General features: G+C 45.2%; 1 protein-coding gene across 1 annotated transcript; it reads left to right on the top strand.

Moving 5' to 3' along the window:
* The first annotated feature begins 2,940 nt into the window (after positions 1–2,940).
* On the top strand, positions 2,941–13,821 carry LOC144946494 (gap junction gamma-1 protein-like). The gene is made up of 5 exons (XM_078875469.1): positions 2,941–3,345; positions 6,617–6,944; positions 7,064–7,576; positions 9,223–9,366; positions 9,744–13,821. Exons 2-5 carry the CDS (start codon positions 6,643–6,645, stop codon positions 10,057–10,059), a joined length of 1,275 nt encoding a protein of 424 aa, XP_078731595.1. The 5' UTR covers positions 2,941–3,345; positions 6,617–6,642; the 3' UTR covers positions 10,060–13,821.
* Positions 13,822–14,527: the final 706 nt, after the last annotated feature.

The following is a 14,527-nucleotide window of genomic DNA, read 5'->3' as shown; positions in this document are numbered from 1 at the left end:
TGCCCCGCCCATGCTGCTGAAAACCTTTACAAACATTTTGCCTTTAGAGACTAACCCCCTTTTCCGTCATAGTTTTTTTTGTTATTTTTAGTTATTTTCTTTGAACCTATCTACGTGACTTTACCGAAAGATCCAAAGAATAAGCAGTTTTTTTTGTAGCAAAAGAAGTTTCATTTTTAGATGGTGCAGATATTTATCTGTGAGATTGTGACGTTGAAAGATGACGTTATCAAATACGTTGACACATTAAACCTGTGCTTCAACTTTTATTGATCCACGGCTGGATGAAGGCTTCTCCACGCCTATGCGAGTAGTGGGGGTTATTTCTACCAGACTTTACCATGCTGGTCAGTTTCTGGTGTATGAATGTGCAGAGCATGGGTGTGGGAGCAGAGTACAGTACAAGACGCAATTATCCTGCGCTACATAGCCCCGAAGACCTGTGGCAATTGTTTGCATACGGTGATCATCTATCCAACCCCTCTCCAGGCTCAAACCTGCTTAGTTTCCGTATTCTGACTCAAAATCTGCAGTGGAAGTCCGAGGACTTTTGTGAAAATTCCACATTCCTGTGGCAGAAACGAATTTTTCACAGGCAACCAGTCAACCACCGCTGCCGCCTTCATATACCACAGTCAGCAGAGGTTGTCTGGAAATTTTTTTTATGGCTGTGAGCTTGATTGGTTCTACTCATTCGGGAGGGTCAGCACAAAGTTCCACATTGCTGTGAGGCCCGCGCTAACCGGCCAAGGTGGACGAAGTCCGCGAACGGTTTTAAGTCAATGGAGGGGCGCCTGTCGTAATTATCCGCACCTTCTAATCTTCGGAGCAGAAGCAGAGTGTGGTGTGTGGCAACCCTTGCGATCAAAGTGCCGGCTGTCGGTGGCAAGTCATATCTATACCCGTCATGTGTCTAAACCTAGGTCGAATAAGTTTGAAACATGGGCAATGAAAAATATAAAATTGCGAATGGACAGAGAGTTTCACGTTTCGAACAAAACCGTGAGACGGAAAGAGGCTCAGGCAGCATGACGTGGGCGAGAGAATACACCCAAGTTTGAGATGTCACATCAAGAACAGCGCCTATAGGACACGTAGCGAGAAAAGATTGACAAGTATAGTCGGGACTAAGGGCGGAGTTGGCAGCCCCCTCGGAGAGCGGAGTAAATAAAATCGTGTTCAGATGCTACTGATGAAATACTGCAATCACAGGATCATAAGTGGTGGCGGGTGTAACGACACATTTATATTTACGCGACCTAACCCACGTGTTAAACAGGAGCATAAGATGACGTGGGGGGGGGTGGGTCCTCATACAGCAGTGGATTCTGACTTAATGGTGATAACACACCCGTAGTGCACAGACAAGCGTGCACACGGAAAACGGAAACTTCTCGAGAAGAAAAAAAAACCTCTCCAAATGAACTCAAAGCTGGATTGGTGGAAAAGTCTAGAGCCGACGTCATTGCCACACACACAAAAAAACCCACGAGAATGCGGGACTGGGGGGTGGTGGGATGGGCCCTCTCCTTGCTCGTCACATCCTATCGACCCTACACACAACGCCACCATCCCAGCCACTCATCTTTATCCCGGTCTAGCACGTCAGCTGCCCCACATCGCAAGTTTAGATAATCCCCCATCGTCCGAGCACGACTTATCCTATCGAGTCGAATCCATCACAGCCGATAATATCAAACGGCCCATCGTGTACCAAAACAATCCCACCGTCAAAACTCAAGAGAACAGGCTCACCATCATACCCCACGGCCAATCCAACTCATCCCGACAGCCACCAGCGCAAACCACCATTTCACTCCCAAATCACAGAGGCTCATCACATGCCACCATTTCAAAATCGGTTCAGAGTTCTTCGTTTTGTTGAACCAGTGCTGCTGAAACCAAGAAAGGCTGTGTGGCCGATGGGATGTTTAAACCATACTTGTATGTGTATTTCTTTATGGGAATCTGTTGTACGTATGTTGAACTTCTTTCGCACCGTACGTATCCAACCGTGGTCATCGGGGTTGCTGAAAGGGACAACAAACGAAGCACAAATGAGGCGTATTGTCTGCAAGCGCATGCTTTTATTATGACCAGTTGACCACCCATTGGTTATTGTAATCCACCACTTTGGATCGTCCCATCCACCAAAACCCGCCAGTCGGCACGGCGCCTGTGCCAGGCTAGATGCACCTTGAGGCCCCACGTGAAGTGTCGAAGGCTCGCTGACAGAAGGAGGTCTCGGGACAGACCCAGCAGCTGACTTGAGATGTGACCTGAAGATGCACCATCAGCTGTGCCCCCTACTGTGCCAACTCGCTGCGTTTTACACGCCACGGCGCTGCGCACGTTGTTGTGAGCGTCGCTACTCTTGGCCTCCGTCGTTGTCGTTGTTGCTGGAGGGCGACTGCCTCCAATTTCCCAGCAGCAGCAGCAGCAGCGTCCTTCACGAGACTCCTCCATCCCGTCCACCAACTCTCTCACCCCGGCAATCCCTGCCCATCCCAGCCACACCCCCCACCCAACTCGCCTCGGGGAGCCGTGGGGGGGAGACGGGGGGGAGCCGGAGGGGGGAGCCGGGGGGGGATGGAGCCGGGGGGGGGGAGCCGGGGGGGGGGAGCCGGGGGGGGGGAAAGCCGGGGGGGAGGAACCGGGGGGAGGAACCGGGGGGGGGAGCCGGGGGGGGGAGCCTGGGGGGGGAGCCGGGGGGGGGCCTGGGGGGGGAGCCGGGGGGGGGAGCCGGGGGGGGAGCCTGGAGGAAGTGCCGGGGGGGGGGAGCCGGGGGAGGGAGCCGGGGGGAGCAGCCGGGGGGGGGGGGGGGGAGCAGCCGGGGGGGGGGGGAGCCGGGGGGGGCGCCGGGGGGGGGGGGCGCCGGGGGGGTTCGCGGGGGGGGGGAGGAACCGAGGGGGAGGAGCCGGGGGAGGGAGGAGCCGGGACCGTAGCCGCCACAGCAGCGGCGGCGGCGGCAGCGGCAGCGACCCTCACTCCCTCCCATCGGTGTTCGAGGATCGCCGCCACAAGAGGCTCCCCCCGGCCATGCCGGCCACGCCGAGAGACGAGAGCCGGCGGCGTCACTCTCCACTCCGAGCCAGCGACACCCGCTAACGCGACCAGAGATAGAGAAGGGGGGGGGGGGAGACGTAGGAGGAGGTATAAACGAAGAAAGGCGTAAGGCAAGCCAGGGGAAAGGGGTCGTTAAGTGCGAGAGAAAGCGGCGAGAGACAAAGAGGAGAGGGGGGTGGTGGTGAAGTTGAACTGTGAAGCGACATTCCGATCCAATCTCGGGGCCCCCGCGCGCCGCGTCGGCTGCCGTGAGATCGTCTCCTCGACTCCCTGCCGTTGGTAAGTTACCCGAATCGTTGGACTAAGTTGCTGCTGTTATTGTCCTGACAATGGGGAGCGGGGAAGGAGGAGGAGGAGGCGGCATCGTCGTCCGTGGTGTAATGTTTCTGGGTCGAATCGCGACCGTTTTTCTCCCGTTTTCGTACGTTTGGTTTTGTTTGTCGTATATTTTTATTCTTCTAAACGTACCCCTTGGGGGGGGGGGCAGGGGGTGGTCTGCTTGTGTTTAAAGTGACGACGAGTGGATTGTATCGTGGGGGGTGGGCTGGACTCTGGTTTGGCGCCACATCGCCCGCCTGATGCGCCCCTCCAACATCGTTATTCACCGTCGAGGGGTCAGAGGGGATTGTCTTTAATAAGAATTATAAAAAATGATTCTTGTCTTGACGGGTTAGATAACTCTCACAACTCTCTCCCCCCTTGCTTTGCCCGAGGATTTGTTGATACGAGAATGTTGAGCCCCCAGCGCCACGTTCACAACTGCCTCTGTTGTTAAAACTTTGTGTGCTTGGTGGTTATTATATTATTACTACTACAACGCAGGCATTCCACTATAGTCCACGTTTAAACCGTGCTTCGGCTCAGCTACAGCCACGATTTTAGTTGGTGAAAATTAATACGATTTGGCATTGTTACAGTCCTGTCAAACTGTGGTGTTGTACAGTACTGTATAGTTCGGTGTGTCGGTAATAAGCGGTAATGGTCGGGTCATCGTGGTTAAGCCACTCCTGGATGGGTTTTTGGGACCAATTTGACCATACTTCACCACTCTGCTGGTCAGTGCGGGTTCCAAACGTGTTGCCGCTCCACCTAAACAAGTTCCAGATATCGATCGCCGCTGATATTAGCCCTGGTCGTCGGTAATCGAACGAAGGTAAAAACCCAGCCGAGTGTTGGACGCCGCGGTACGTTGACAACCACTAAACCACCACTTTTGAGCCGTGTGCGTGACGAATTGTGTTGTTTTGAGTTGTTGGGTATTTCTGGAGGCGAGATGACTTCAAGGACAAGTCACAACCTGAAATGCCCATCCCCATGTCACGCTGTCGAACTGGACGCACTGGTGAATCGGGCAGCAATATACGTGGAATACTAATGAGGTTTTTGCACTATTTATGCTCAACTTAATGAAACGGTTGTACGCATTAATCGTGCTGGGACGTGTAAAAAACTATTTTACATACTTCAGCAAGAATCACTACACAGGATCGGTAGCGGTAGCCTGGGAGGCATTTATCCAGCAGTGGATTGGAAATAGCTGATGATGATTGTATCTGCCTTCAAGTCAGCAAGCTATACCCACCAGCTTTAATCTGCGAGAGAGCCACGCGTTTCAGCATATATGGAGATGATTATTCAAAGCAGTTCTGCTTGCCATCTGTTTGCCAATAAATCTCGAGTGCGATGTCCTGCGTGTGCTGGCACGGGCTGTTATGCAAGATCTCGTTCTGTTTACAGTCTAGCTTTTAGGGACAACTTGACTCAAAATAAACTTTCTCCCTGCCGCATGTTACTCGCTGAGTATGCCAACTCTCTCTCTGACACCTGCATGCTGGATGTGGCCCCACATTCCGCGTTGTCAAAATGAGTCTTCACGATTGCTTAACACTTTTCTAAACTCTTTAGCTCACATTGCCACGTGACACACACAAAGTCCAGTTTTGACAAACAAACCGGTGAAAGTCAAGCAGTCGAACAAGCAGCTGAAACAATAGCAGAACAAGCAGGTGAAACAATAACAATAGCAGACTCTTAAGTGTACAGCGGCTATTTTTCAAGCTACCACAAAGATTTAATAGCCGGGCAGTGCTGGCACATGCTTTTGTAATCCTCCACCACTGGAGGCGCAGGGTTGGTGAGCACATGCGTTGTGAAAACTCCCTTCCCGCGGGCGTCGTGGAAGCATTATACCCTGGTACGCCAGGATAAGGCAGTACAGCAAGTGGACTATTTGCCACGTGTTTCCATCTGTACGGGGATAGAGTGTGTCCCCCTTGTGCGCTTGGATTTCCTCCGGGTGCTCCGGTTTCATCCCACATGTATAAGCAATTCATTAGTTTGTCTGAAGAAAAAAAATATCATCTTCAAATAAAAACCCAATGTAAGATCCTTATTTTTTTTTAAAGTCAGGGTGGCGCTGCTGGTTAAATAAGTGATACGCCGTCTTGCAAATACATCGTCATTGTATGTACAGTATGTTAAACTTCTAATCGGTTGTCTGCGTACACATGTCGCTGACAGCGTCATCCACCCTTTCTCGTATCCGTCACCTCAACCTTTGCCTCCACCTAGCCCGCAAAGCGCATTGATTTACCCCGTTTTGATATTCGTCGCCGCACCCTTCAGGGACACATCCCCGACGTACTGTGTAAACAACAGTTATTAATCTATATACTAAAATGGGATTATGCTCTCTTTTGAACAGTAATGTCCACCGTTTAAACTTTCAGTAAAAGGGGAAGGTTATAAAACATTATTAATAACGTGATGAGGGCATGCTGGAAGTGTCGGTGAATGTCAGGATGAAATGGCTGGTTTGGCCTTTCGAACACTGAGCCGAGTGTAACAACAATACCTGTGGGACTATGGGTGCTCTGTACCCCACATTTGGCATTATAGCATAACGCCGCCTCTGTTCATGGCACACGATTTATAAATTAAATCCACTTACAGACCTTGGATTAGAAGATCGTCTATGCTCCGTAGTCAACAATCTCAGACATGCTTTTCACAGCAAAACTTTTGCAGTTGCTATCTCAAAATGAAGAATTTTAGTTCTTTGTTCGTCCACTCGTTCCATCTGCATGCACATTAAAGCCTTTGCCAGGCTCTTTTGTTCCTTAGGTCATGACTTAGGGCAGTTGCCATAGTTACTGATTTTTGCAAGGACCAAAAGGGTTGCCACTGATCCATCCGGTGTGGCTTTACAGAATGCCCTCCAATATGCGGCTATGAAGTGCTTTCGAAATAAATACACGTACATGTTTTAACATCTAATGTTTAAACAAAAGCGATGTCAACTTAACACAACAATGTTTCTGGAGATGAAGCTCTTAATTAGATTTTAATTGAGATAACCACACCCTTTGTAGCATCCTTAAAGTCTGAGCTCTTTTATAAGCGTCGCTGGTTTGGTTGACAGTTGATATAAGAAACAATTTGTTTTACATCTCGCAGCTGCAGAAAATCTAAAAATGTGCCCAATATGCAAAATTAATTGAAACATAGGCTGCCAATGTGGCTAATCCATGTTTCTCTTTTGAATTCACAGGTACACGCTTGTGAGCTGGTGTTAAAATGAGCTGGAGTTTTTTGACTCGTTTGTTGGAGGAAATACATCAGCACTCGACGTACCTGGGAAAACTCTGGTTCACCACGTTTTTAATTTTCCGCATCGTGCTGACAGCCGTCGGTGGCGAGTCAATCTACTACGATGAACAGAGCAAGTTTGTGTGCAACACGCAACAACCGGGCTGCGAAAATGTCTGCTACGATTCCTTCGCGCCTCTCTCCCACGTGCGTTTCTGGATCTTTCAAATTATTGTCGTGGCAACACCGAGCATTCTCTACCTTGGCTTCGCCATACACAGGATACGAAGGTATGGTCAAGTTACAACAACAATAATGATAATGTAGATAAAAACCTGAATTATACACTTGTAAAAAAACACATGTAAGAGTATATTTTAAGCTTTTCTTTTCTACGTTGTCTCCGTAGGTCAGAAGACTCGCCTGTCTACAAAAAACCGAGACGGACTCCACTGATACATCGTGGGCCAGACCGTGAGGCTGAGGAAGCTGAAAATGACCAAGAGGAGGATCCAATTTTGCATGAAGAAGAGGAGTTTGATCACAAGACCAGCAGCGAGGACGAAGACAAGAAAAAGGATAATAAACGGCACGATGGTCGTCGCATGATCAGGGTTGATGGCCTCATGAAGGCTTACGTGTTGCAGCTTATTTTACGCACAATGGCCGAGGTGGGCTTCCTCTTTGGCCAGTACATGATGTATGGCCTGGAGGTGATCCCTCGCTTTGAGTGCACTCGTTATCCGTGCCCCCACCGCGTTGACTGCTACATCTCGAGGCCCACGGAGAAGACCATCTTCTTGTACGTGATGTACGCCATGTCCGGGCTCGGCCTGGTGCTCGACGTGGCGGAAATGTGGCACCTGGGGATGGGCGCCCTCGGCGACGCACTGCGAGGCCGTCAAACGAAGCACGATCAACGGTATTGAGGCTTTTTTGTGTTGGTGGCATCCACCGTGGCATAGGCCAGGTGCTCAATGTCAGTGAAAAATAATGTTGGCAGGGTGCTTGGATGCTTTATCAAGATGCCTTTGAATTTAGAGTCGAGCTTTTATAGTTTAGAGTTTAAGCCAGGCCAGGTGGCTTGGCGATAGAGCGGCTCGCAAAATCCTGCTTGGGGTTGATTTAGCCCATCATCCCTCTGGGGTGTTATGAAATGAGTGCCACTTCGCAACAAAGTCAACAGTAATGTGGATAAACTTGTCCCTGCCATATGAACATGGAATTTCGACCACTGGATTTGGGCTGTAAACAGCAGATGAGCACTTGCTTAAACGCTCATTCGAGCAAGAATCACTTAGAATCTTTAGACATACAGGGGGCTATTTTACTTGGTGATCACAATTTACAATTTGTTTTCTTAACGGCAGTAATTTATCATGTTTAATACGGTACGGATTGGTAATTGTTTTACGATCAAACATGTAAATACCTATATGATTAAGAGCTGATATGAAGAAGGGAGTTAAATATTAGTTGTAGGTTTGGATTCCTTTGTAAATATTGGTCCTTACACAAGTCGTATATATTTTGCCAGCTCACTCGGTAAGTGTTTAAAATGTGGGAGGTTATTGATCGTGCTGGTAAAGTGGTGTAACTGATCCAATGTTATTGCTTAAATGTGGAGAGCCATCTGTGCACAATTTCTTATCCCTCTTTCATAATGCATACGAGTCAGCTTAACCATACAACAATAGAATATTCGCAAAATCAGTCTCCTCATCTCCATATCTGCTGCGAAACTCCAGGTTTACTCCCTTGTTTTCACTCACCTTGACTATTGCAATTCTCTTCTTTTCAGCCTTCTTACCAACGCCTTCACTACTCTCCAACAACAGATACAAAATGCCTCAGCCCGGAAAATATTTTAACCTTCCCCACAATTCCCACACTTCTGCTCTACTTTCCCAACTCCACTGGCTTTTAAAATGTATCACTTATGTCTACAAATCCCTCCATGGTCTTGCCTCACCATATTTTGCTTGTCTCATTTATTGCTATGTCCCATCCTCTCCTCTACGCTCCCGATCTCCATTGTCCCTCTCTCTATATATGTATGTGTGTTGAACTTCTTTCGCATTGTACGTAGCCAACCGTGCTAATCGGAGGTGCCTCCCTCGCCTTGCGCCCAGTCACGCTTTTGTTCCTTTTCCCTTCTTGCTCCCAATCACTCGAACCAACTCCCACTGCCCATTAAATAATCATCTTTGCTATCACCTGCTTCCATTCCTCCCTTTTTTATCTTCTCCCTTGCCTATGCTATTGCTACTCCCTGCCCTGGCCCCTAAGCTAAGACCAGGCCTACCCCAAACCCTATCGCTACCCTACCCCTCCTTAACCACTCCCACTTATCCTCCTTACTGCAAGCAGAGCTACTCCACCACTTTTAATAACCCCACTCTTTATTTTAACCACTATCATCTCATGTGCAATTGTATAATGATTCTAAAGCGCCTTGGACTAAGGCGCTATATACATCTATATAAGAAATAGTGTAAAGCAATGATTTATAAAAATGTATTTTTTGTCCATTATAAATTAACAGTACCTTCTGTTTTGCACATTTAGGAGCGTGGAGTATCACCATGGGGAAGAACAACTCAAAGTGTTGCCTTCTTATGGCAGCTATGAAGACTATCGTCCAGAAAACGTTCCTTCTGCACCGCCACACTATAACTGCATGCCAAAGCCCGCGGGCCAGTTTCCGCAAAGGTATGTGTGCGTTTAAAACTATAATTACAACACAGCCGTGTGTTTATTTTAGCTAAGAATTGCTTTATTTTACAGTTATTGGCGCGCACTGTATTTTAAACTTGCCTCGCAGCGTTTGATTCTCGGTCATGGCTAACATCGGTGACTCGTGATAACTGAATCAGTCCAGAACCCCCCACACGCTTCACAAACCCACATTGACCACCATCGTGAGATACGTTCAGACAATCCCCATGACCAACTTGTCAGACAAAGGTGCTGTATAATTGACAGAGATATTATTTCAAATTACTACTATTCGATTTACATTTTATATTGAAATAAGTTTTTTTTGGCCACATACATCGTAAAGCTTACCTAATTTTTTTTATCAACAGGATTGCGAACGGCAAGCCGCCGCAGATGCAGACTTCTAATGTCATCGAGATCGATAAAGCCCCGGGGATAGATCTCTCGCGGCTGCAGGACGACCTGCGCGTGATGCAGCAGCGGCTGGAGCTGATGTCCCGTGTCGGGGCCGCGCAGGAGAACAGCAGAGTGGAGTCTCCGGCCTCCGACTCAGTGGTGACGGAGCAGAATCGCGCAAACACAGCTCACGAGAAACATCACCACAGAGCGGCGGAAGAGTTCAAAAGCGGGTCTGAGAAGGGAAGCACGATTAGTTCGAAGAGTAATCCACCCATTTCAGTTTAGTTTCAATTTTGTTATGAAACCAAAAAAAAACGTATGTCGTCATCTCTTGGGTATTTAGTTGATGTACATTTCGCTGAATGCTGCCGATTGGTACAGCATTAGAGTAAGTAAAAGGTGCTTGGCAGACTTAATTAAATTTCGTATCCTGCAAATATTGCCATCTTCTAAAGATAAACATTAGTCGTCTTAATTATTATTGAGTTTACTTTAAGCGGAACAATAAAAATCCACTTATGGCATTTGTGCCTTTTGATACCATTTATAGTTAGAACAGAGAAGTGTGAGTTTAAATAATATTTATAGTTACTTTCTTCAGTTTAGTTAATGATACATTCTTCAATGAGATACGAATCTAACCCAGTGTGACAATGTAAACACTATTGATGTTTTAATTTGTGTTGTTTAAAACCATATGTAGAAATGGTGAGCATGTGAACATTTCATTTATTTTACCAGGATTCAAAATTATGCACAGTGCCAGTAACAAAACCTATCAGTGAGTACATGTATAGTTACTTAATTGCTCTTAGAATATTCATGGTATACATTTTATTTATTGCATTTTTTTGTGTAGAATTTGTTTAGTATTTAATGGTAATAATAAAACTTCGCCTGCTTTAATAGTAGGACTAACATCCTCCCCACTCCAAAAAAATCCCATGCACAATCCCTGCAGACGTTTCTGGCTCAATACATAGGATTTATGTCATTTTAACCTTGCTAATTTCGAGCCGTGTTGTATCAGATTATTTCTATTTCTCGTAAATAGTCAATGAAAATGTGAATATCCATATTGGCATATATAAGGTTGTGCCTCGGCTAAACATAAGGAGAAATATTTCATCACCAAATGAATTTATTTATATCAATTTCCCTCCTAGAACATCCTATATCTTGTAAGCCTCATTATAAAATGGATTAATTGTTGAGTGATATCGCTAAAATAGGCCTTACAAGTGGTTTGGATATAAAGTTCTCTTGGAGATGCATTTGCCAAACTTGATTGGTGAACAAGGCGAAAGTCATGATTAATTTTGTACAAGTTGATATAATGTTCATGTTAAAAACCAGGACGCAGCATGAAGAAAATGGATGGAATTCTAGAGTTTGTGGTCATATTTTCAAACGGTGTAAATCCGAAAACATTTTGTATGCGGAATGTAGTTGCATCCTGTTTGATAACAGTTAAGAAATATAACGACATATACGTGCTGTTTGGCTGTATGCCTACATTACCACAGTTGTATGGAATTGAAGTCTATTATTGTTCATCTGTAGAATACAAATGCCTGTTTTATTTTGTGTTTACACTATCGGTGAGGTGTGGTAAAATGGCCGTGCATCGCCAGCTCGTCGCACGTGCCGATGCACGCCTGTAATCCAGCACTGGAGGTGAGGGTTGGTGAATCACGCACCCACTGGGCTCTGAGGTTGCCATCTCATGGCGTTCCAGGGTATAGAAGTACAGAAAGTGGATTCTATTCCATATGCATGGGTTTTCTCTGGGTATTCCCGTTTCCTCACACATATATAAACGCTCTTTAAACGAGTTCGCCAAACATCCCGTGTGGGGGTACAGAGCTTTGGCCAAATATTGCCGCCGGCTTTGGCTGCCTTCCCACTTGTCTATGGTTTCCTGCACCTCTTGAATCATTTGGTCTTCCTCTCTGAGTGTGTACAAACACTGTGCTTTACAAGTCTGTGTATTTGGTTAAGCACTATTCAAGTTTATTTTGTTACACCAGGTAAAGAACTCAATACACTAGGATAGTACGATTTGCAAGAGTGGCCTGGGGCATGCAGCTGCCAGTAGGGGGCGATGATAGCTATGTGTAATGCCAATTGACACATTTGTGGGTAATTATCGGTCTACTCTTGTGAATTACTTCACAGGCTCATTTAATGCCCACTGTGAAGCAGATGGCATGTCTTGTTACGAATATCCATTACATCAGCAGTATTGAGGGCAGCCGCTGGATTTTTGAATCGTGAACCTGTGCAGCGGTTGATTCTACCTAATAACCCCTATTGAGGTGAAAAAGTGCACTTGGTCAAATGACCACATCTCATTTACGAAACAATGGGAAAATAGAATGCAACCTGCTCCAGAAAACATTGACCAATCCCGCAAGTTACCCACGTGTAGTTGTGTTAAGTAGATAGGAATGTTTTGCATTTGTAAAACACCAACAGTTAATGGCAGTACTACTGCCAGTTTCAGTCCTGGCTTTCGAAGGCGTACGTTTAAGTCCCTCGTTATAAAAGAGTCATGTGTTCATCATTAAATGGTTACATGAACACAATTATGGTTATTGTAGCAAACAGGTTCCAGTTTGAACACACTAGGAAAAGAACAAACACATAATTTACACGTTAACAAAAATTATCAGAAAATATACCTCCCCATATCTTTCCCATCACATCAGCCGCACCAGGAATTTAAACAGCTTTGGTTCAACACAAGCACACTGAACTGGTTTTGACGTTCAGTGTTTCATCAGCAGTCAGGCGTGCTTGAACCAATGTTGGTGAACTGCCAAATGTTTATAGTCATGGTCCCTATCTTTTATAGGTTCTAGATTGATGCAAAACTTTATAATACGATAGAGGTATTTACAAAGCGTTGTGAAATCCTACTTTAAATTCTAAAAGCAGATTACGTCTTAGCCAATATTCTAGCATTGCTCAATATATAAAGGTGCCTGGGAAAAAATAGTATTACACAATATCGTAACAATGTCAAGTAAATTGGGGATGTCTTTGAATATGCAAGTACTTGAAAAGGTCTGATCGTTGGTACTTTATAAAAAAAAATATATAAAACTGAATAAAAAAAGCATGCATGCCCATGCTTAGTTTAAAGGAAAACCTAAGCTAAACCAAATGTGTCTTGTAGCTGCATACATAGGCAGTGTCCCAGACTGCCCAACACAAGTTTTATGCTTCGTTATTGGGGGAAAAAGCCTTATAAATTGTCTTGTATTTCTCCAATTTAATCCCGATTGTATTGTCTAACTTAGAGCAGTGCATCACACTGTTAGATATGGTCATTGCAACATAACTTATTTTTGTAACATTTGTCGGTGCAGCGATGTCACTATGAACAAAGTTATTGTGCTTGGTTAGAACCTTATAATTTGTTTACCCATTACAGATGCATTCAACTTGTGTTGGATAACCAAGTTTGTTTATTGAGGTTGCATCTGAAGTTTTGTATTGCTTTTATATTCACGATACTGTTGCATATGTGTAATAGTAGTGCCAAGCTGTCCTATATTTCAGGGCACATGAGTGCAAAAGCTGTTTTGTCTGCACTGCCAATGTTGATGTCTTAAGATGGACTGTATTTGAACTACACTCTTTGCCTTGGTACAGTTTTGGTTTAATGCTAAATATTGCTTTTCTTGAAATCTATACAGGGGCTTATGCTTGCAAGGTGGATTCATTGCCTTGGCACTGTGTCATATAATGGTGCACAATACACAATAGAACATTCCGAATAACGACTGCACAGCAAGCAGCATTATATTCCAAGGATTGGTGTTACTGCCTAATATGATTTTCTGAATTGATCATTCTAGGAATTGTTTTTCACCACAATTTGTGGGCCTTTTGAGGATTCTTGTATGTTATACATTTTCTATTTTCTAACATTTCAGGAAGTGTTGTATTTTCTTTTATATTGTTTTTTTATGATTACATTCATGTCATAGGATTTTTGTAGTTGAGGTAATGTGGACCAATTAATAAAACGTATTTCCAAAAAAATATGCATTCCTATGATTTTGTGTAGATATTTGCATGTTAAACATGTCTTTTGGTACATCAGCCATGATATATCGATTGCAGGCTCCATCTCTGCTGTATTTGTCCTTTGTTTCCCTTTTTTGGCTACCTCTGTAATCACTCAACCATTTCGTCAAATCATGTGTCTTGCCCAAACGCGCATACTTTTTTTTATCAGTCAATATGATGTCTAAAACGTGCATATAATCTCTTATCCATGTGTTCCACTTCCAATTTTGGTGTAACTCAAAGGATGCACCTCTCGGTTCCTTGCACGCTTGCATTACTCCATTGTTGATGTGTCTTGTTACTTCATGTCTCATTGTCGCGGTCCCATTCCTACTGTTTGTGCTTTTTATCACAATGTCTCAAGAATTTGGTGAAGAATAAGACGGACCCTAAAACTTTCACTGCGCTCCGTAAACAATCGCCATCCCTCAAATCTCCGTGGATACGTCTCAAATAGGCTTCAGCACAGCCATGGGAAATTACATCAGTATGGGGAGCTCATTCCAAGATGCTTATTTTAAGCTCTGTTGCTATGAAGCAAACACCACCTCCGGATGTGTTTTGGAAATGTTGGTTTAGCTTAATTCCGAGTTTTATGTAATATGGTTCCAACTACATGCCAACGTTGACCTTGCATAGCAAGCAAGTTTACTGGGAATATATATGAAGGAAA

Source organism: Lampetra fluviatilis, chromosome 1, assembly GCF_964198595.1.
Source record: "Lampetra fluviatilis chromosome 1, kcLamFluv1.1, whole genome shotgun sequence".
Lineage (NCBI taxonomy): Eukaryota > Metazoa > Chordata > Hyperoartia > Petromyzontiformes > Petromyzontidae > Lampetra > Lampetra fluviatilis.
The sequence above is the reverse complement of the archived record's forward strand: the minus strand, read 5'-3'. Positions and strand labels throughout refer to the sequence as shown.

What these genes read in the sequence shown, in the direction of transcription:
- LOC144946494 (XM_078875469.1), top strand. Translation starts at nt 6,643, where the DNA reads ATGAGCTGGAGTTTTTTGACTCGTTTGTTGGAGGAAATACATCAGCAC. An exon ending in CAAACGAAGCACGATCAACG is followed by an intron (nt 7,577 to 9,222) that starts GTATTGAGGCTT and finishes TTGCACATTTAG; the next exon opens with GAGCGTGGAGTATCACCATG. An exon ending in GCGGGCCAGTTTCCGCAAAG is followed by an intron (nt 9,367 to 9,743) that starts GTATGTGTGCGT and finishes TTTTATCAACAG; the next exon opens with GATTGCGAACGGCAAGCCGC.